General features: G+C 40.8%; 1 protein-coding gene across 1 annotated transcript; it reads right to left on the bottom strand.

Moving 5' to 3' along the window:
• Positions 1-1,197: 1,197 nt before the first annotated feature.
• Positions 1,198-23,678, bottom strand: ABHD17B (abhydrolase domain containing 17B, depalmitoylase). Its single transcript, XM_048849919.2, has 4 exons — positions 23,283-23,678; positions 14,567-15,041; positions 3,397-3,576; positions 1,198-2,691 (listed from the first exon to the last, which is right to left on the bottom strand). The coding sequence occupies exons 2-4, from the start codon at positions 15,031-15,033 to the stop codon at positions 2,472-2,474; spliced, it is 867 nt and encodes a 288-aa protein (XP_048705876.1). The 5' UTR covers positions 15,034-15,041; positions 23,283-23,678; the 3' UTR covers positions 1,198-2,471.
• Between the last annotated feature and the right edge of the window lie 7 nt (positions 23,679-23,685).

Here is a 23,685-nt window from a genome sequence, read left to right as displayed (position 1 = left end):
TCCACAAGAAAGTTCAAAAAAGGACTATGTTTGAAGCTCCAGAGAAGCAAGACAAGCACTCACTGGGTTCTGTCTTATTGCCATGGGCAGTAAGAGAACTGACGGAAGGTCACGGCTGCTTCACCTTTCATGCCCTTGCATGCGAGCATGAGATGACACAGGGTACATGCATGGCCCTGACAGACATTATTAAACAAAACCCCATCTTGTGTGCAACAGGCATGTGCTTCTACAGCAGGATCCACCCTGACACTCACTCGAAGATGTTTGAGCCAATGAAGGTTTGTGAGTATACAGAATAGACCTACCAACCTTTCCGAAGGTCAGAAACATAAATACAACATACTCAAACTATATTTTTTTGCCTATACATGTTCTTTTTTAAAAGGATCATGAGTTTCAGTGTTCTTTTCTGCTTTGGTAGTTTGTCCAACAACAAACATCTGTTAATGGATGCTGACATCAATTCTGTTAAAAATACAATTGTCCCACGATCACAAAATAGCCCATTGTAAAGTTTCACAAAAATGAAGCCCAGGTATAAGCATAAAGAACGTAATACCATGACCACATAAGACAGTATATCATACTTTTCCGGCTGCTATAATTAGCAGTTTGTCAGTAATGAGAGGAGCTTTCATAACTGAATGAATATGCTACATAGCTTTTACTACATATAAAGTATATTAGTTGCTTCAGTAATCATCTTTCATGAAAGAATCCACATTAAAAAATAGAAATCAGAATAAAGCTTTTGATAATCATGTGGAATTGCACTCAAGAGTCCAATTCTCCACTGTCTAGAAGTGTAATGAGAGACAGCTGTACAAACTGGGTACTAAACATTATGGGCAAAATGCCTTAAACTGATAGCCCAGGGAAAAGTGGGGGTAAGATGGCTTTAATCTATCTTTGTGTCCTTCCAGTTCTGAGCTGCTATGTCCCACAGCATAAAACTCATGCAGAATGAGGAGTACTGCTCAAGTTATGACAGCTTGTCATCAACTGCCTATGGGCAGCAACACTGCCCGTGATCTTTGCTGGCAAACATACCATATCCCTGGTTTTGTGAAGGGGGCCTCTGAAAAACAGCCTGCAGATGATCTTCCTCAGAAATATCAGTCTCCTTTTATAGTTGTTAGCCAGATAGTTGTTTAGTATGTTGAAGTTTTTCAGAAAAAAAAAATAAACAGCATATTGTGTAATATTATTTACTGTTAGTTAACACATCTGAACCAAATCATTCACAATATTTGATAATACATTTAATTACACAGTAGTCTTGGACAATCACAAAAACAAGAACAAACTACATAAGGCCTTAAAATTAGAAGCACAGTGTGTATTCTTGGAATATTACTATGTTTACAAATTAGGCTACATCTAATTTTAAGTTTGTCATTATCTTTCATAGTTTTATTCAAGCAAAACTCATTCAAGGGAAAGGCAACTTACAAAATTTATTTCACTATGAGTTAATACAAAAAAGAAGTGTCAACATTCTCTTTCTTCACTGTTCAGGACCAGATTAGTAAAATTATCATACAGTAATAAAAAACAATAGGTTGCATACTAATAAACACCCAAAAGTAAACCTGAACTGACGACTGCAAGCTTTCATTTGTTCATTAGAAAGTTAGAAAGAATTCTGGAAGTTTGTCTATCCATATACTGCATCTCCGCAGAATTGACATTTAAAACTAGCTCTAAATACCTTACCGGTTTCAAACAAACCACTAAAATATTTAGTTACACCTCAGTAGTGAGCATATGAATGAAATTTATTATAACAGTGGTATTTTATGACTCCATTTTACAGAATAACCTCTTTAGCTAAGGAATAGATGAGTAGGCAGATTTAAACCTCATCTTCCAGACAAAAAAAAACAAATTAAGCACAAGACATAAGATATAATGCACTGTAGCAAAAAAAGCTTGTTTTGACCTGCTCCCTATAAAACAGGGCCTGGGCCAATTCCAGTGAGTGTCTATGTTTTCATTACATATTTGCTTAAATTTCATGGCTATTGGTATTTTTACAAGTACAGCTGTTTCGAAGTCTGATTTTTAATGTACACCTGTGTAACAGAATAAGTCACAGTACATTTTGAGATGTTTAAAAAATATTTATAAATTTGTTTGATATGCTAAAGCATTTGGCAACACTTTTACAGCATCTGATTTTACATAATTAAAATTTCATACAGTACTCCTTGTGATATTTTGTACATCTAAAAAGAAAACTCACACATAGTATACGAACTACACAAGTTGAACTGCATGATCATGTTATTCCAGTTTATAATACTGGTATTAAAACCTTCATTAATTATGTTCACAAATCATTACCTGTACATTTATGAAGGCAACTGACATGATTTGAAAACAAAACCTTCAGGTTTTATGTTAGTATTTATCAAAGTGTGCAGTTCTGCAGTGAAATGAAAAAGCATGTAAATATATAAAGTACTTTACAAATTCACCAGTTCCTGTGATACAAACTGTTTTAATCGTTCAAGGTACTGTCCATAAAGCTCCACATCATTATGGCCTGCTCCTTCTACCCACAGTGGCTCTACAGGTCTCTGGCAACGCTCAAACAATGCTAAGCCATGCGAAAAGTCAATTACTTCATCTTCAGTCCCATGGATTATTAACACTGGTGATGTTATTTTAGAAATTTTGTCAATGCTGCAAGAAAAAAAGATTCACACAAACATGAACACAGAGCAGTCAAGTTTACACACTTAACCTTCAAGAATAAGAGACTCTTAGGCTATGTCTACACTTAAACAGGTACAGCAGCATGGCTGCAGCTGTAGTGCTTCAGTGTAGCCACTTGCTATAGCAATGGGAGGAGTTCTCCCATTGCTGTAGTTAATCCACCTTCCTGATAGGCAGTAGCTAGGTTGATAGAAGAATTATTCCATTATCCCTAGTGCTGTCTACATCAAGGATTAGGCCAGCTTAACTATGTTGCTCAGGGGTGTGGATTTTTCACAACTCAACGACATAGCTGGGTTAACTTAACTTGTTAGTGTAGACCTGTCCTTAGGCTATGGGTTAATCTTTTTTCATGTATTCAAATGTTTCTGGATTCACCATGTCTTGATTCACTCTTTGTACACAAGAACGGCCATACTGGGTCAGACCAAAGGTCCATTTAGCCCAGTATCCTGTCTTCCAACAGTGGCCAATGCCAGGTGCCCCAGAGGAAATGAATAGAACAGGTAATTATCAAGTGATCCATTTCCTGTCACTCATTCCCACCTTCTGGCAAACAAATTATGTAATTAGAGGATATTAGAGTTTATATTACATTACCTTAAAGGACAACTGCAAAGAATTTGCAAGATTACTTTCTTCCCTATTCTGAGAATGTTAGTAGCAACTTACTTTGGGAACGCATCAAAGCAGTAGGTCTTCTTCGTATCAGGAAAGGCTACTCGCATTCCCGAGGTCAAAGGAGAATGAAGAATTACAGCAGCACTCTCATACCGAGCAGCGAGATCCACAGATGGTACTGTTCCTATACTTTGGCCATATACAATCACATTTTCAGGGCGGATTCCGTACCTATAACATTAACAGTGTTAAAAACTGGTATACACTAAAATAAACTGAATTGGTTTTGTTACATGAATTAGGTAGAAAAATAATCATATTTGTGGATCAAAATTTACCAAGTAGGATGAACAAAAGTGACTAGTAAGAGAACCACATATCGTAGTTGTAATATTACTTTCCTGTACTTCAATCTTCCACTTTTGTCTGACTTAGAATTTTGACAGTAAAGCTTTTCTACTACCAGTTTTGTATTTGGCAAACATTTTTGTCTTAAGTCTGGAAAGATACTGAAATATGGGGGGTTTGTTTTTTGTTTAAAGGCTACATGTATGCAAAAGCACCATGGATAAAGTCAGAACTCTGGAATCATGTCCACTAGTTAGCCTGCTACAGAAAACAGAAGTGTTTGTTGTATTCCAAGATGACAGAGTATTTTGAATCAAGGCAGCTTTCTACATCAGATTTAACAAAGTTAGGGACATGCCTAATTTGGGACAAACTATCTTTTTTTTTTTTTTTTTTAACAAAACTTAAATATGTTTAACCATAAAGCCCAGGAACCACAAAAAAGGCTCATGCTGCTGTCACAGTCCATTTCCCCCCCCTCCCCCCGCCCCTCACTATACTTAAGTTATGGATAGGGCCCTACTAAATTCACGGTCCATTTTGGTCAATTTCATGGTCCTAGGATTTTAAAAATAATAATAAATTTCATGATTTCAGTTATTTAAATCTAAAATTTCATGGTGTTGTTCAGTAGGGGTCCTGACCCAAAAAGGAGTGTGTTGTGTGTGTGTGGTTGGAGGAAGGGGATCTCAAGGCTAATATAGATGGGATTGCAGTATTGCTAGCTACCCTTACTTCTGTGCTACTGCTGGCATTGTCTTCAGAGCTGGGCAGTGAGAGAGTGGCAGCTGCTGGATGGCATCCCAGCTGTGAAAGCAGAGCCGCCACCAGCAGCAGCGCAGATGTTAAGAGTGGCATGGTATGGTATTGCCTCCCTTACTTCCGCACTGCTGCTGGTGGGGCACTTCCTTCAGGGCTGGGCAGCCGAAGAAGGCAGCACAGGAGTAAGGGTGGCAATACTGTGAAACCCAACCCCCCCCGCAACAACCTTGCAACTCCCTTTTGGGTCAAGACCCCCAATTTGAGAAACACTGGTCTCTCCTGTGAAATCTGGACTTTTGTTTGCTTTTACCCTCTATACTACACAGATTTCACAGGAGACCAGATTTCATGGGCCGTGACATGTTTTTCATGGCTGTGAATTTCGTAGGGCCCTAGTTATGGATAATGTAATCTTTTATTGGTTTAATCCAGTGATTCTTAAACTTTTATACTGGTAATCCCTTTCACATAGCAAGCCTCTGAGTGTGACCCTCCCCCCATACAAATTAAAAACACTTTTTAATATATTTAACACCATTATAAATGCTGGAGGCAAAGCGGGGTTTGGGGTAGAGGCTGACAGCTCGCGACCCCTCCACATAATAACTTAACAACCCCCTGAGGGGTCCCAACCCCCGTTTGAGAACCCCTAGTGTAAACTTTAAAGACATCTGATATTGACTTCAAAAATGTAGTAAGTTATCTATTTTTGTTAAATGGCTGTATAGTTCTTTCCCACCCCTTTTTATCAAATATCAAGGTAGGAGTACTTCATTAAACACTATTACACAAGGTTGTGGCAAATGGAATAAACACTGTACAAAAGAGCTGTTAATACTTGATATGCAGCAAACATGGGATGCTAAAGAAGATGATCAGTTACAACATTACTCAGCCACTCTTAATTTTTAAAAAATTACGTACAAGTAAAATGAGGCATCACCTGAAGCATCACCTTGTTAAACCACAAACCCAACTCTGAAATAAAATCCTCCTATACAGAGGCAATGTCAAATTTCAGCTCATCAAAATTAGTACCATCAAATTTTAAACTCCAGAAAAAAGGCTTATGATTAGGACTTGAAAAAATTTACCAGATACCAACCAGCCAAAGAACATGTGAAAAATTATGCAGGTCCCCTCAGGTCAGATCAAGGAACAAAGCCCTGGAGAGGTGCCCAGGCCCCTCCCTGTTTGAAGAGAGGTTGATGCTACAATTGCAAAGTGGGTAGTGTTTCTGGATCCTGCTCAGTCCTCTCCATCTTTCATATTGGCTTTCCAGTCTCACACACAGACCATTATCAACCTCTGTCACTCCTGCTTGAAAAGAGAAAGCATTCTCTCTGCTACCCAAGAGCTTCTTCACTCAGTTTAGAATACAACCCATTTTATGGAACAGTATGTTCAACTCTGATCACCATCTCTCAAAAATATGTAGCAAAAATAGAAAGAGTTCGGAACCAGGTGATGAAACAGTGGAATGGAAAACATTTCAAATGGAGAGAGATGGCAAATACTGGAACTGTTCAGAGAATAAATAATGGAGAGACACGATATAAATAATGAATGGTACAGAGAAAGTGGACTGGGTACTTCTATTTAGCTGTTCTCATAATGCAACAATAAGGAGGCATTCAATGAAACTGACAGGCAACAAATTCAAAACGGATGACAGGAAGCATTTTTTGCAAACCACGCTATTAGTCTGTTAATTCATCCTCATCAGATACCACTGAGGCCAAGAGCTTAGCAAGATTAAAAAAAGACTAAGATTATATGAACAGTAAGAACATCCAGCTATGTTAAGATCACATTTTAGAAAAACCTTAACATTTGGAAGGCATAAAAAACCTTCATGCTTTATTCAAGGAATAAGCTAACCATTAACTGACTTCCTATATGGGCTGGTTACTACATAAATTGTCCCATTTGAGGTTTCTTGCATCTCTCTCTTTGAGGCATTAGGTAACTGGCCAGAGACCAGATACTGAAACAGAGTAACTACTGATCTAGATAAGGGAGAGCTTGGATGCTTGTTCAGGGGTTCCATCCTTCATACTGTCTCTGTCCAATATATATATTAAGCCCCCTCTCACTGAACCCTATTTAGCTGCTGTAAGGCAGAAGATCCTCCCTTTCTGTTCCTTCCATGCATCCCAGAGCCTCCTAGCCACTGTGGTAAAAGTCACAGCTACTCTATTCTGTGGCTGCTGTGAGCTGGTATCTCCATTTTAAGTTCTCTTCCCCAGTAAATTGCTTTAGTGCCTGCCTCTGCTGCCGCTCAGTTTTCCCCAGGCAGAGTGAAACTGACCTAATTTTTGAGAGTTTCACTTCTGCATAACAAAACTGGCAAGATTAGTTAGTTTTCACTCTGCTGCAGCTTTGCAAAGCTGTCAGCAGCAGCAGGGGCCCTGGAGCTTAGGAAGAGAGCACAACATTTATTTATGCTAGTTGCTACTAGCATACTCAATCGAGTGACAACCAGCTACTCTTGTTATATAGGGATAAATGCGATAAATGATTCCTACAGCCACCTTCTAGGAGCAAGAAGATTCCCATTTGTCTGTGATGACAAAAATCGCAGTGAGATGCGCTCTGCTCATTCACAGATTTTTTAAGGCCAGAAGTGACCATTATGATCATCTAATCTGTCAAACTGCATAATACACTATACAATTTCATGGAGTAGTTCCTTTATCAAGCCATTATTTCTGGTCAATCTGGAGTTTTTTATAAGAAGACATCTATCTTGATTCAAAGTCTTGAAGTGATTAACAATCTACTTTTGGTAACTATAACACCCATTTTACAAATGGGGAACAAGGGAAAGAGATTCAATGACCTGTCCAAGGCTACACAGGCAGACTGTAACAGAGCCAGAACCCAGATTTCTGCTGCCCTAACCAAAAGGCATCCAATGCAACAACCTTGCTCTACATCACTCACTCCCATAAGAGCATGGCCACTGAAAAGCAATTCATAAACTGGTGCTTGGAAGCCTTAAAGGGGAAAGAACCAAATGAGCACCAATTGCCACGATAAGTACTCCTCCCATCCTTTGCCAGAGGTACACAGCTCTTTACAGTCTGACTGCTAGGAAGTTCATTGAAGCAGCATCAGGGCTTGGCAGAGAGAGAACAGGTCAGACTGAAGAAAGGGGTTAACTGAATCAGAATTAAGAACCGACAGGTACAGTGGGAAGGAGTAGAGAAAAGTAATGGAGAAAAAGGAAATTAGAAAATGGATTTGAAAATGTGAGTTGCCCTATCTAGCTTTCCTTTTGGAAAAGTGGATATGCAAATGTGCATAGGAAAAATCTAAATAAAGGACAAACACAAAATAAACCCAAACAGCATAAATGGAAAACAAACAGAAGCTTTAAAGTAGTGAAATATTTTAGAATATCACAGAAGAAAATAGAAAAACTGAGAAAAAATAGCCATAAGGTTTTTTCTTTTTTTTTTTAAAAAAGGTTTTAATAAAACAGTATTTCACCATTTAATACAATTTGTGTAAAAAGTGACCCTGTTTTTCACATGTTGAAATAGTGGTATCACACACGTTTAGACATTCCCCCACGTTGTGCAACATTGATACGTTGAGAAAGATGTCTGTCAGTATGTTTTAAAGTAGTCCCGTCTGCCTTAGAAAAATAAAACTCAGAGCTCCTCTTGAAGATACGAGAAGCCACTCCCTTTAGGAACTCTGCTTTAATTTTCGTAACTAATACAGGAGTATGGTGTACATTTGCACTGGTATTTGTAAAAAGTTTTTAATTTTACCAATTCAGTACATACGAAACTTAGGCTAAGTATACATGACAAACTGTTGCCAGCATAGCTACGTTGGTCAGAAGTCTCTAGCCTCTAGTATGAATGCAGTAATACTGGCAAAACTGCTCTTTTAGTTGTATAGCTTATTTTGTGGGGAAGGTGACCAGGGGGCTGTGTTTGCTGGTATCAAACTGTGTCCACAAAAGGAGCACTTCGCCGTTATAGTATACCAGCAAAGCGCTTCTAAAGGTAGACCTGGCCTTACTATCAGGTACTTGTGAACATATACCTAGCCAGATACTTTGGGGAGCTTATCCGGGAAGACAGGTATTTAAAGTAGAATATGAAGATACAAAGACAGATCTTCATTCAAGATTAACTTAGCACAGGAAAGAAAGGACACTCGGGTAGTTGGTTTTGGCTCTCTGATTCTGCCTCAGTTGTCCCTGGTCCCAGTGTCAACTAGACCAGCACAGGGACAACTTGAACATATGCCAACTGGCAACTTTCCTAAAAAGGACTGTCTACCAGCTGAGAAGAGCTGAAGCACTGGCCATGCCCCTGCATACATTTGGCCTATCGGGGAAGTAGAGGCAGAGAAGCCTGATAGACTGGCTTTACACCAGGTGAGAACACTCGTACCAGGGGAGTTCTCAGCTGAACAGATACAACTAGATTCACCCCTTTGTATCACTGAACCTATGAAGAGGGATAAGAAAGGGAAGGGAAGAATCTGGCCCATATTATACAAAATATGACTAAACAATTGTATGACGACTGGCTGGTATATGCAGTGATGGAATATATAGTTAACTTCCATTTTCAGAAAGTCTCCAAATCCATCCTGTATTTAAAAAAACTACTAGGAAACCTTCTAAATACTTCCAACATTGAGTGGCTTAACAATTTCCCAATAATCCAAGACAGAAAACATTGCATTTAAACATAGAAGCTAGTAGTCAAAATATAAAACAAAGCTAGCAAAATGGGTACAGTGCAACCAGGTATCAATTTTAAAAGGACTACAGATTGTAAAAATGAAACAGATTTCATTTGACTCCTCAAAACTTCAGAAATTAGGATGTAAATCCACTGTTCACAGCTGGGCATGTCAAAAAGGGAGTATATAAAGTATTGCCCTACTACAGCAAAATATTGGCTAGAAATACACCAAAAGTTAAAATGTTAAGATATTGGGAAGATGCTAGCCTATGTTTTTGATTATTCTGAACTGCGATCTCACCCATTATTTAGGGAAATAGTAGCTATGATTATAGTCACATGTATAATTCTTAAACACTGGGAAAAAGAATAAGACACCTGGACATAAGGAATGGCTGAAGGACAAATCCATTTATCAGCTATAAGACAAAATGGGGAAATACATCCTGGAATCACTTCCCAAACATCCACCATGCAGAAAAATACATAATTATGTATTTTGGAGCACCAGTACAATTTATCCACACTAAAGACCCCCCCTGCTATTTCTGTGTATATACTTGAACATCTGAGCACCTACCCATCATTTTCTCATTTCCTTATTCCGCAATTATATAATTGTTTAGATGTAAGATAAGGCAATGTTCATTGCATCATTTGCCCGACTGAAATATGCTATACCAGTGGTTCTCAAACTTTCACACTGGTGATCCCTTTCACACAGCAAGCCTCCGAGTGTGACCCCCTCTTATAAATTAAAAAAAAGACTTCTTTATATATTTAACACCATTATAAATGCTAGGTTTCAGAGGAACAGCCGTGTTAGTCTGTATTCGCAAAAAGAAAAGGAGTACTTGTGGCACCTTAGAGACTAACCAATTTATTTGAGCATGAGCTTTCGTGAGCTACAGCTCACTTGAAGTGAGCTGTAGCTCACGAAAGCTCATGCTCAAATAAACTGGTTAGTCTCTAAGGTGCCACAAGTACTCCTTTTCTTATTATAAATGCTGGAGGCAAAGCAGGGTTTGGTTGGAGGCTGACAGCTTATGGACCCCCCTGTAATAACCTCGCGACCCCTGAGGGGTCCTGAACCCCAGTTTGAGAACTGAATGCTACACAAACTCTCAATAAAGAGCATATGGAATCCTCAAACAAATAACATGGGCTGTGTTTAATTTATTGCATTCAGAAATTTCTTAAATTATTTATTTTTGAAAAATGCAGGTCCTTCTATAAAAATTTAAGTGAAAGCTCAAATTATTATACAGAATTAAATACATTTTTGGAGGGTAAATTCCTCAATTTTCCCTTGCTTTCCCAATTTTTTTTTTAAACAATCCTTTCCTCCAGCCAAGGGATTTGGCCACAACTATAAACTGGGAAAAGTAGTTCAAGAATAGTACAAAGTAATTTTTCTCTACAATGACTGAACATACTGTCTACATAGCGTTCTCAGCTGCTACTGGTCTCAAAGTTTACAAACTGAAATAGAGAAGCTACTTATCAGTAAGGTTAGCTCAAGAGCATTGCTGCACATTCCCACATGTGGATAAGTGGGACATACAAACGTGGAATATAGAGAGTAGCGTCAGTCGGGGCCACATTTCCTTTCTATGTTCTTTTCTTGCTGTCCTTCAATGGCAATACTTAACACTAGACTCCAAAGATTTGAAGAGAGGGTGGATACTAGGCATAAACACTAAGAACTACAGGTTTCAGAGTAGCAGCCATGTTAGTCTGTATTCGCAAAAAGAAAAGGAGTACTTGTGGCACCTTAGAGACTAACCAATTTATTTGAGCATAAGCTTTCATGAGCTACAGCTCAATGCATCCGATGAAGTGAGCTGTAGCTCACGAAAGCTTATGCGCAAATAAATTGGTTAGTCTCTAAGGTGCCACAAGTACTCCTTTTCTATTTAAGAGAACTACAGTTACTGTAAGTAATTTGCTTCTTCAAGGTGGCCTCTGCTTACTCTGTCCCACTTGTGGATGTTTAGTAAACAGTACAATCTCCACTGGGGTTGGTGGAGAATTTCTAGTTTAACAGAGTACAGAAATATCCTCCCAAATAGTGCATCAGTTTTGAGTGTCAGGTTGAGCGTATTAGTAAGAAATGACTAATACTGTTCTCCCAAACTGGGCCTCAGATTTAGAGACCAAGTTGAGGGAAACATTGCCACTTAAAGAGCATATAGAGTTTCAATTAGCAGCTCTGAAAAATACTAAGATAATGACAGAGCAAGAACACACTATAAGAACTGCCATGTGTCTAGATCTGCATAAACAGATCTCCAGGAGGCTGAATATCTGCAAGATCACAAGAGTAATACACAGTGTCAAACATTTGGACAACCTTTGGGCTGTGATTGGCAAAGCCCTGGTCTTCCCTCATCTGCCTGAGAGGCATAGGGAACTAGAACATAAATTGTCTATTTAGGATCAAACTTTGGGCCCTCCAAACATCTAAAATACAGAGTTTGAGCTCCTTTAAATATCAATGAGGTGGGGGGACGGGGGGAGGGGGAAAGAGATCTAAACAGGGTAACTGCCCCATTAAGATGGAAATCAGGGGTCAATTTAGACAGGAATTATGAATAAAGACACAATTACCTTATTCTTATGGAACACAACATTGGGAGAAATAGAATCATATCACAAAACTTTGGCCTGGTGTGATGGCTATGAAGATTACTGTCCTCAAAAGATAGATGGTACAGAGAACACTTTGACTTAAGTTTGAACAGAGGCTGCGCTAGCTTTGTGAGAATAGGATTCAAGCCTATGGTGCAGGTGGTACAACAATACTTTCATCAACATGGTTACTGTAGTGAGTGAATACTGTCAACCCTTGCATGAGTGTGAAAAGCTGAGATAGCGGTGAAGTGCATCCTGATAGCTGTAGCTTTCTGATTCTTTTGGGGATGGCCTAGGAACAACATGGAAGAAGGCTTTGATTTTGAAGAGCAGGGACAGGTTCATTTGCACCTATTCATAGGAGATCTAGGATAGCTGCCTGCATTCCCCGATTCCTCCTGGGGCAGAAATTTAGGTTGTACTATTTTTTTTTAAATGAGTTGAAAGACCATACTTGCAATACTGTCCACCCACGTTAGCATTTTTGCGAAGGCATGCAAGGGCACTTAGGGAGTCAGATGACTATTTTCTTTGGTTATTTACTTATTCCTGTGGGCCTGGTGCCCTAGATAGTTTTAATGCCTGAACGAAGGTGCTTAGGTGAAGCCTGCCTGGACTTCACTATATAGGCCTTTCACATGCAACAAAGAGGCCAGGTTTTCTGGTAAAAATGTTTTCCTGTTAGATGCTACAAGTCCTTGACCACCATTTATCTTCACTAGTGACACTAGGATAAATTTTGACTAGTGTACACCAAGGCATCTGACATTATAGAATGGAGACCTCGGGGGGGTGGGGGGGAAGAGGGAGAGAAGAGAAGCAGTATAAATGTGGTACATCTTGACCTTAGTAAGGCTTTTGATACTGTCTCTTATGACCTTCCCAGAGAGTAGTTATCAGTGGGTCACAGTCATGCTGGAAGGGCATAATGAGTGGGGTCCCGCAGGGATCGGTTCTGGGTCTGGTTCGGTTCAATATTTTCATCAATGATTTAGATAATGGCACAGAGAACACACTTATAAAAAGTTTGCAGATGGGAGGGGTTGCAAGTGCTTTGGAGGATAGGATTAAAATTCAAAATAATCTGGACAAACTGGAGAAATGGTCTGAAGTAAATAGGATGAAATTCAGTAAGGACAATGCAAAGTACTCCACTTAGGAAGGAACGATTGCACAGATATGAAATGGGAAGACTGCCTAGGAAGGAGTACTGCGGAAAGGGATCTGGGGGTCATTATGAGAGCCAGTGTAACGCTGTTGAGGGGGAAAAAAAACAAAACAAAAACGCAAACATCATTCTGGGATGTATTAGCAGGAGTATTGTAAGCAAGACACAAGAAGTAATTCTTCCGCTCTACTCCGTGCTGATTAGGCCTCAACTGGAGTATTGTGTCCAGTTCTGGGGGCCACATTTCAGGAAAGATGTGGACAAACTGAAGAAAGTCCAGAGAAGAACAACAAAAACGAAAGGTCTTGAAAACATGACCTATGAGGGAAGATTGGAAAAATTGGGTTTGTTTAGTCTGGCAAAGAGAGGGGACATAACAGTTTTCAAGTACATAAAAGGTTGTTACAAGGAGAAGGAAAAAAAAATGTTCTTCTTAAGCTCTGAGGATAGGAAAAGAAGCAATGGGCTTAAATTGCAAAAAGGGTGGTTTATGTTGGACATTAGGAAAAACTTCCTGTCAGAGTGGTTAAGCACTGGAATAAAGTGCCTGGGGAGGTTGTGGAATCTCCATCATTGCAAATTTTTAAGAGTAGGTTGGACAAACACCTGTCAGGCATGGTCTATAGAATACTTAGTCCTGCCTTGAGAGCAGGGGACTAAACTAGATGACCTCTCAAGGTCCCTTCCAGTTCTATGATTCTATGACAGTGATATCACATCATCAGACGATCTCCTCATACAGCAGGCTATATTGGATTTAGGACTAGCTTTGCTCTGGAAGAGCACTGCAAAATGCACCAAACCCAGGAGAAAAATCTGACCAGTGTCTAAAACAATCACATACTATTTCTCAAGCACAATGCACTTTCTACAGTTTAGATGCACAACTAGCAATTTATACTATTTTGTTCTTCTGTCTGTGCAAGATAGTCCATATGTTTGTTTTTTAAAATACTCTAATGTATACAAGATATGATTTACAACGTTTTAGAAAAGGTTTTGCATGCCCCAAGGTTTTGCATGGCCCTCCCCCACAACATCAAGGTACCTCACAAGCCCCTTAAACTACTTGTTCCTTGTTCCTGAAGTTCCGGGTCTGATGTGGGAAATGGGAAAGGAGTCTGCTGCAGGTTACCAGCACACCAACAAAGAACATTACAAGGAAAACAGAAGACAACTTTCTCAGATCAAATGTGATATCACTCCAGGAGCAGTGGGTTTGGTTGACATTTGCCAACATTGGTATCTGTTAATCCTCCAATGGAAGTGGGATACACATAGGTTAGTTAAGTGGACTGGTCCAAAAGTATCTGCCTTTGGGCACTAGAATTTCAAGCCATCTATAATCATTTATACCCCAATCCTGCAAGCTGATCCAATCTGCAGAACTGGAACCTAAAATAGATTTAACATATAGCAGTAATTTTTGTAAGCAATTCACTTGAAATGTGGCAAAGTCTGACCACCCAGATCTAATATGAATTTGATAATGCTAGAATACAGTATTTTAAGATGGGAATAGACTCCATGCTAGCATAGATTAAGTAAACTTTTGTAAAGCACAGCGAAAAACAATTTGCAATTAACTCCTTACCTTGTCCTAAGAGCCACCCAAGCAGCATCAACATCAGCATACAGGTTCTTCTCTGTCGGTTTCCCAGAACTTGCGCCATATCCAGAATAATCATATGAGAATATGTTGCAGTTAATCCGTGAACCCAGTCCTATGTAAAAACTGCTCATCTGACCTAGGTCAACGGCATTTCCATGTGAGAAGAGCAAAGTATATTTGGCATTAGGTGAGCAACGCACAAACATACAGGCAATCCTGTTACCTTTGCTGGTTCTAGTCATGAAACACTCAATGGCATCTTTTTCTCTAGAGGAGTATTGCCAGTCTGCTCGTTCTGAAAGATGCAGAGTCCAGCGACTACCACTTTCATCACACATCAGTGTGTAAGTAGGATCTGGAGGTAAAAACGCCAGTTTGGAAGCAATTTTCCCTGGGCATGGTGGACAACAGAACAGGCAACACAGTTCACTAAAGGAAAGATTATTCATCTTCTATTCTGAAATAGGAAAAGAGAAAAATTTCTAATTACAATTCCATAGAAGAACATGGAGTAAAATTAAACATGTCATTGTAATTACAGACTACAGGCGCATGTTGGAAGAATGTTTTACAACAAAGGTTACTCTTTATAATCTTAAATTTAAAACAGACTATCAACTTGTAACTAAGAAAATTTGTGTACAACAATTTTTAACATCTTAAAATATAACTTTAGATTATTAGAGGTGAAATTTGAAAACCAATAGAGGAAAATTAATGTCATTAATCATGAGAATTTATTTTTATTAAAAGAATAATTATATTCCTTAAGACAAGTACAAAAATTTTGACGTTAGAAATCAACTATTCACATGATGTATTCTGGCCCAGAAAGCATGGTACTGATCCTTCCAAAAACTTCAAGTTAGAATGACAATCACTGAAAAGCCAACAACATTAAACAGAACACGGTTTCCAATGCGCTAAAGGAATAAGGATCTCGTTAGCCAAGAATCACTACTGTGTCATCAACCATTTCAAACTTATCGTAACGTGATTTTGGCCCCTACTGCAGGGAATCTCATGACATGAAAATCTCCAGCCTTCAGACTATTTTAAGGATGCAAAACCAGAGACAGGCTCCCCATACAGAGAGTACTGTAGCTTAGCAGAATTTACAACTAAACTGCAAGCCCAGAGTCCAATCCCAGTTCTTCTGCCAACTGCCAGTTGTGACGGGTTTGGTCACAGGGACCCCCTTGGGACTGTCACCTGATGTGCTGAAACTACCCCTGAGCCCATCTTCCTTGCCAGCTTGGGACTCCAGAACGCTGTCTTGTTGAGCCAGACACGCAAGCCGGCTGCAACGCAGACCCAGGGTCTGAACCACGCCCCCAAAGCTACAGACTTTAACCAAAAACTGCTCAGCAAGTCACCTATCTTCAGCACACAGACACCCAGTTCCAAATGGGATCCAAACCCCAAATAAGTCTGTTTTACTCCATATAAAGCTTATTGTCCACCCTCTATAACACTAATAGAGAGACATGCACCGCTGTTTGCTCCCCCAGGTAACAGTCCCTTACTCTGGGTTAATAAAAAAAAAGTGATTTTATTAAGTATAAAATGTAGGATTTAAGGGGATTTAAGTAATAACAGACAGCACAAAGTAAGTTACCAAGCAAAATAAAACACAAACACACATGCCTAATACATTAAGAAACTGAATACAGGTAAATCTCTTCCTCAGATGTTCCAATAAGCTTCTTTCACAGACTAGACTCCTTCCTACTCTGAGCCCAATCCTTTCCCCTGGTATGGTCTTTGTCAGCTCCATCTTAGGTGGTAACTAGGGGATTCCTCATGTCTGGCCACCCCTCTGTTCTGTTCCACCCCCTTTTATATCTTTGGCACAAGGCAGGAATCCTTTGTCTGAGTTCCCACCCTTCCTTCTAAATGGAAAAGTCCCAGGTTTAAGATGGATTCCAGTATCATGTGACATGTTCACATGTCCGGTGAGACTTCATTACCCACTGGCTGACACACAGGTATACAAGAAGGCTTACAAGTAAACAGTCATTTACCACCAATTGTTCTAGTTAATGGGAGCCATCAAGATTCCAAGCCACCATTAATGGCCCACACGTTGCATAGTTAGAATAGAACTTCAGAGTAACACTTCATATTTCTTGCTTCAGATACAAGAATGATACATTCATACAAATAGGATGAACACACTCAGTAGATGATAAATTTTGTAATGATACCTTACAAAAGACCTTTTGCATAAAGCATATTCCAGTTACATTAAATTTACACTCATGAGCATATTTCCATAAACATATGGAGTGCAATGTCACTTTACAAACTTTATTAGCAGCAAAGGCTTTGTACCTTGTGGGGCGATAACGGTCAGTCACCAATTTTACAAATAAAATGACAGTTTGCATGTGTCACTTCAGGCAGAGCTAGGAACAGAACCCACCTACTCTGCCACAAAGACTTTCAACAGGAACATGACAAATCAGATGCTTGTGTAACCCCCCACTAACTCGGGCAACATATAGTGAGTTCGCAAAAAGAAAAGGAGTACTTGTGGCACCTTAGAGACTAACCAATTTATTTGAGCATAAGCTTTCATGAGCTACAGCTCACTTCATAGTGGGTTATGACTCTGATGGTACTTCCATGCTAAGAGATTTGGTTCTTTAGCTCAAGCAATAGACACCTTTAGAAACAAGCCAAACTCAGAGGTCCTGGGTTCAAAGCCCTCAAATGACCCAAATAAGAGCATTGTTACAGTTTTCTATGCTATTTGTAACTAGACCACCATCTAATGACGGACCCTGGAATAGAAAACAAGAATCCTGATGCTAACCGTTCCCATTGCTATCTCACAAATACTTGTGTAACCCACTGGCTGTGTCCAAATTTACTTCTAAATATAATGCTTTGCAGTATAAAATTATTTCAACAGTTACTCCAGGATACTTACACTATCCATTATACATGTAAATATTTTTCACTCCCACATGGGTTGTCAGTGGGATATCACATCCCTCACCTTGCTTTTGTAAGGCTTTACATGCGACGATCCTAAGTGTGGTTGAATCCAGTATAATAACCAGGTACCCACATCTTGGACATGAGTATTCCCCATTCCAGGTCAAATATTTAGCGATATATGTTACCACAATGTGTTGAAAGAGGTACCCTTCTCTTCAGGTGATCGATACAGATGCCTTCAGAGCTGGTTGGGAGCACCACTATCACTGTCCAATAGTTTTTGCAGTATGTACTCCTGGGGGAATTCGGCTCCAAAATACTAAAAATTCTACACACAATATTTAAAATTCTGCATATTTTATTTGTCACAACACAATATAATCATGCCAGTTTCAATTACGTTGGTATTTTTTATTTCAAAATACCTGTCAGAAAGTATGTCTGTATCAATACAGGCAACAAAAAAGATTCGAGAATTGTTTTATGACAAACAGATTCCTTACTAGGCATATTAATACAGAACTTTGAGTAATAATTCATTTAAACTACAATACAGAAACACATTTCCCACACCCCTCACAAGCAGTGCAAACACTTGGGGGAGTCAGGGGTAACATAGGAGCGGAGGGAGAGGGAAGTAATTGCTGGGAAGGATCCTGGGAGGGAATCTGGAAGGTTGTTGGGTGTGGAAAGTATGGAACAGGTGTTTTGGGGTGATGGGAGAGAGGGATTGTTAGCGAGTTGGGGAGCCTCCCTCAGGCTCTCCCATTCAGTCAGACACATCTACTGCTGTACCCATGTGTTCCTGCATTCCCTTTCCTGATTCAGTCAGGCGTAGCTGCACATGTCCCCATGTGACCCTGCACCCCAACTCAGCAACCCCCTGCCCACATCCCTGAACCCCCACTCTTCCTCATCCCCATGCGGCCCTGCACCCTTCTCCCCATCTCCATGTGGTTCTGCACCCCTACTCCCATTCAGCCCCTGGGCTCAATGTTACCCCACTAGCTCCTCTGCCTCTCCCCCTCCCACTAGCCCTTCTGAATCCCAGTTTGTGTGACCCTCCCCCCCCCCGCACATCCGTCCATCCCTCCCATATCCCATGCCTCCTCATCTGTCCCTGCGGGCAGGGTGCTGTGAGGAAGACAGCCTCTGCCCCCTCCCTCTCTGCAGCTGGCTGCTCCAGCTCATGAGCCAGCTACCCTCTCTTCTGGAACCTCAGTAGTGCCTGGTGGACAAAAGGTGTAATTGCAATGTGACCCCTCTCAGCTTCCCTTCATCTCCCAGTCAGAATCAATTACTCTGTCATGGGATGTAAAAAAAGGGGACATTGATTCTGTGCTTGCGCAGTGGTGTAGAATTCCCCCAGGAGTAAGTATGGATACCTAGCACAGGAGAAACATTGTACTTGTCACTGGCAAGTTAAGATATAGAGCTCAAGGAAGTTCAACAAGGTACAAGTATGTTTGCAGTGTCAGCATTTCCAAGATACGTGCTCAAAGTTCAGAACAATAAGAAACTAAATATATTTAAAAATATGAGAAAAATCTAAGGTTTAGGTTTATCTTACTACAAAGTAGAAATTTCTGAGGTATAGTTTAAAACTTCACTGCATAAGCTTGCACTATTGCACCAGTATAGGCTCAGAATCATAGAACTAACTTGCCCACCCCCCTCTTTACTGGACAGTTTTTAAAGCATAAATAGCCTGCTTGTTAAAACTAATCTCTTCTAAGCTTCAGATGAATTATAAACTGTTATACCAAAGCAGAACATTCAAATTGCCTTGCCAGCTAAAATCTAATCCAATCTTCAGCAATTAACCTTTTCAGTAGAGCTGGAGAAAGGGGAAAAAGAGATAGATCAGTCTAATGAGTGACAACATCCCAAGTGTTTATCTTGGGCTCTTAGAACACTTCAAGTGTAATTGCTTTACATAGTCAATTTCTTTCCTCCCAGACCCATAAAAAGTAGCACACCCACTATCTCCTTCCCTAAAAGCTTAACTAAGGGTATGTCTACACTGCAAAGTTGTCTTGTCTTTCGTGGGTACTTAAAGCCCCCCCCCCGAAAGACAGAAGGTTTGCCAACACAAGTGGCAGTGTGAACGTGTCAGCAAGAGTGCTCTCCTGCCAACAAAGCTAACGCTGCTCGCGAGGCTGGAAATATTTTGTCGGCAAAAGTGCCGACAAAGAGCGTTTACACACGCTGACTGTTAGCAACAAGGCTGAGTCGACACAGCCTTGTTGCTAAAAGCTGTGTGGTGAGGCAAGCCCAAAGTCTACATCTCCCAAATACTGTAAACACCCGTGTTGTGCATAACCTTATTCATGTGAGTAGTCCCACTGGCTACTTCAGAAGGACTACTGATATGAATAAAGTTAAGCATCTGAATATCTGTTTGCAATGTTCTTGGTGGGGGAACTAAGACAATACTAAAAATATGCAATAGTTACACTGTGCAACATATATAAACGGTTTTCATTCCCCTCCCCCATTCTTATTTTAGCAGCATAGATTTAGACTATTCTACAACTTCCTTCACCGTTTCCTAAAATTTTGAAAGCAGACAAATGAGGACTAAAAACTACAACAGAATTTACACAACAATCCAATAGTTAAAATCCCTTTCCAGTTACATAATGAATTACTGTGGAACAAATATATATGAACAAACATCCTTAAACTAATTTGACTGGAAAGGGGATAAGATATTTGAAAATGTAATGAGAAATAACTATAGGAAATTAGTGCCCAATTAAAAAGATAGAGGACATTATACCAACAGAGCTGTAAAGAATGAACGAACACAATGGATGCAGAGAAGAACATGGAGGAAGCCTGAAAACTAAAGTTAAAAATAAATACACACACACACAATGTAAAGATATGTACTATCCTATACTAAAAACTGATCACTATAAAGGATTAGACTAATTTTTTTTGCCTTTAAATGAAAATATTCCTGGAAAACTATTTAGAATCATCATAGCTAAAGAAGCACTCGAGGAAGACAAGGCCATTGTGAAGCTAAATGAATTATTTGTATCAATCTTCATTGCAGAGGATGTGGGGAGAGTCTCACCCTTGGGCCATTCTCATTAGGTGAAGAATCTGAGGAACTGTTCCAGATTGAAGTGTCAGTAGAGGTTTTGGAACAAATGATAAAATTAACCACTAAGAAGTCACTAGATGGTAGTCACCCAAGTGTTCTGAAGGAAGTCATATATGAAATGGCAGAACTATTATCACTAAAATCAGCCTCTCGTACCAGATGACTGGAGGATAGCGACTATAACTCTGATTTTTAAAAAAGGCTCCAGAAGCAAGTCAGGCAATTACACATCACTGAGCATAACTTCAGTACCAGGCAAATTGGTTGAAAGTGTAGTAAAGAACAGAATGATCAGACATAGCTATGAACATGGTATGTTGGGGAAGAGTCAACATAACTTTTGCAAACAGAAACCATGCCTCACCAATTAGAGGTATTTGAGGGAGTCAAAACCAGATGAACAATGAACCTTGGTATTAGGAAAGGGATAGATAAGACCGAATAGATCATAATATCACTATACAAATCCATGGTACACCCATACCTTGAATACTGCATATGGCGCTGGTCGCCCCATCTCGAAAAAGATACATTAGAACTGGAAAAGGTAAAAGAAGGGCAACAAGAGAGACTAGGATATGAAATAGCTTCCATATGAGGAGAGATTTAAAATACTTCAATTTAGAGAAAAAAAATTACTAAGGTGGGGATATGTTAGAGGTCTATAAAATCATAAATAGCATGGAGAAAGTGTATAAGGAAGTGTTATGTATGCCTTCACATAACACAAGAACTGCTGTCACCCAATGAAATTAATAGGCAGAAGTTTTAAAACACACACAAATAAGTACCTCTTCACACAACACACAGTCAACCTGTAGAATTCGTTGCTAGGGAAGGCTGTAAAGACTAAAACTTTAACTGGGCTTGAAACCAAAATAGATAATCATGAGGGACAGGTCCACCAACAGTTATGAGCCAAGATGGTCAGAGACAACCACACTCTCTGGGTGTCCCTAAAACTGTGACTGTCAGAAACTAGGATTGATCACTCGATAACTACCCTGTTCATTTCTCTCTGAAGCATGGCATTGGCCCCTGTCAGAATATAGGGGGGAGATGGACCTTTGGTTTGACCCAGTATGGCCATTATGTTCTTGTGGCTGTATGGTTTTACTATACTCAGTATTATTAAAAAATATGAGAAAAAGCCTATCTTGCATTGACTGTCCAATAAAGAATTCCCTAACTGGTAGCAGCCACTCTTGCTGGATATTTCATATGTTTTAAACAGCTCTAGGGGTCTATTTTGAGAGGGGGAGGGGGAGAGAGTCAGAACAAACAATAGATAGCAACAACAAACAGAAAAACAATCCCCAGAAGATCCCAGATATACACAAATGTGGGATTAAGTCAGATTACATAATGTTTGTGTTCTGTATGCAAGACACTACTCTATAGTATTCTTCTACTTAAAACAATCTGCACATTGACAGCCACTGAAACACTGCATTGTTGGCGATTCAGTGCCTCAAACTGATACCTCATCACACCATTTAAGGCACAAATACTAAAGAAAAATATAACTATTTAAAACGGATTTGTGTTTTTGCATTTATATTTTGGTTTTAGTATGGTTAATTGTTTAAATATTCTGAAAGTAACTGAAATCTGTCTGCAAGATGGGTTATTTTGCCACCATTCTGTTCATACTTTTTCTTCCACAGAAAATTAACAAATCTAAAAAACGGTCAAATCAGGACAACCGAAGAGTGATCTTCACATTTTCCAAACAAATATCCATTTTTTAGTTACTCCATAAAAACAAGAAACTTAGTTTTATTTATATATATAAAAACTATCTGAACCTACTAAAAGAAAAATCAGATATGCATTTTAGGGTCATTCTCCCAATTCATGGACTTTAAAAATAAAGTATTTGATTTCTCTCCATCCATAGTAGCACGTTTCATAGCTCAATTTACTTAGAAATGAGGTACTAAAACACTACAGCACTCCCACCCACCCCCAACACACACAGTTTAGAAATACCTCGCCTCCCCCACCCACCCACCCAGCAGATGAGATAAGCAGCAGCTGTGTTTCAAATATTGATTTAGAATCTTTCCGCATAACCGTAGGACCTGCTCTCGCACCAGAGGGTGGAGGCAGTCGGCTCCCCAGTTCCGGCGGCCAAGGAGAAGAAAGAGGGAGGCTGTGCCCCTTTAGATTGGCCCCATCCGCCCACGGGGCCGCAGAGAGGCGACAACAGCCCGTGGCCGGGAGTGTGGGAGAGCACCTAGGGATCGCACATAGCTGCGAAGCCTCCCTCCCGTTCACCCTGGCGCCGGTGCCTCTGCAGCAACCTGCAGGGCCCCATTCCCCGGGCCCCCGAGACCTCCACACCTCCCCCCGGCCGCAGCGAGACGAAGCCAACTCGCTTCACGCTACCGCCCGGCACGGGTCGCTAGAGACGCGCCACCAGCCCACCCCTCCGCTGTGCCCCGGCAGTGACCCCGCTGCCCCCCCACAGACCGACCAGAGACCAAACTCCCCTCGGGACACGGGCCGCCCGGCCCCGCGCACGGAGCTCCCGCCGCCGCCGAGACGCGGCGCTCCGCCCGGGACCCGCTCGGAACTGGAACCTGGGCCCCGCGCTGCAGGAGCGATCCGTGAGTCCGGGGTCGGAGCACGCACCTGTCTCCGTCTCACGCTGGTTCTGTAGCGTGGCCGCGTCCGGTTCCTTCTGGGGGCTGCGGCCCCGTCAGGCGCCCCCTAACCGCCGCCGTTCGAACGCCGGGGACGTGCTGAGTAACGGCTCCGCTTGGCTCGGTCAGCGCGGCGGCCTGCAGCAGCGCGCGGAGCCCGAGTCGCTCGCACCCCCGGCGGGACACTACGAGGACGAGGGCCGGACTTCTCAGCGGCCCTCACCAGACTCCGTCCCCGCCTCCCTGACTGGACTGAATTAATTTGGGCTTGGGCAGAGCAGGGCAGAGGGCGGTTCAGCGGCCAAGGGGCGGTAGGGTGAGGACAGGCCCTCATTGACCGGCAACCGGCCACAACGCACCAATGAGCTTGCAGCCCGGCTAGGGCCAATGAG

The sequence above is a fragment of the Caretta caretta genome, chromosome 5 (genome assembly GCF_965140235.1).
Source record: "Caretta caretta isolate rCarCar2 chromosome 5, rCarCar1.hap1, whole genome shotgun sequence".
Taxonomy (NCBI): domain Eukaryota; kingdom Metazoa; phylum Chordata; order Testudines; family Cheloniidae; genus Caretta; species Caretta caretta.
The sequence above is the reverse complement of the archived record's forward strand: the minus strand, read 5'-3'. Positions and strand labels throughout refer to the sequence as shown.

Bases quoted from the DNA above. Each gene is read 5' to 3' on its own strand.
- ABHD17B (XM_048849919.2), bottom strand. From the start codon at position 15,033: ATGAATAATCTTTCCTTTAGTGAACTGTGTTGCCTGTTCTGTTGTCCA. The intron at 3,577-14,566 runs GTAAGGAGTTAA...TTAATGTTATAG, and splicing joins TGGGTGGCTCTTAGGACAAG to GTACGGAATCCGCCCTGAAA. The intron at 2,692-3,396 runs GTAAGTTGCTAC...TTTTTCTTGCAG, and splicing joins TGCTTTGATGCGTTCCCAAA to CATTGACAAAATTTCTAAAA.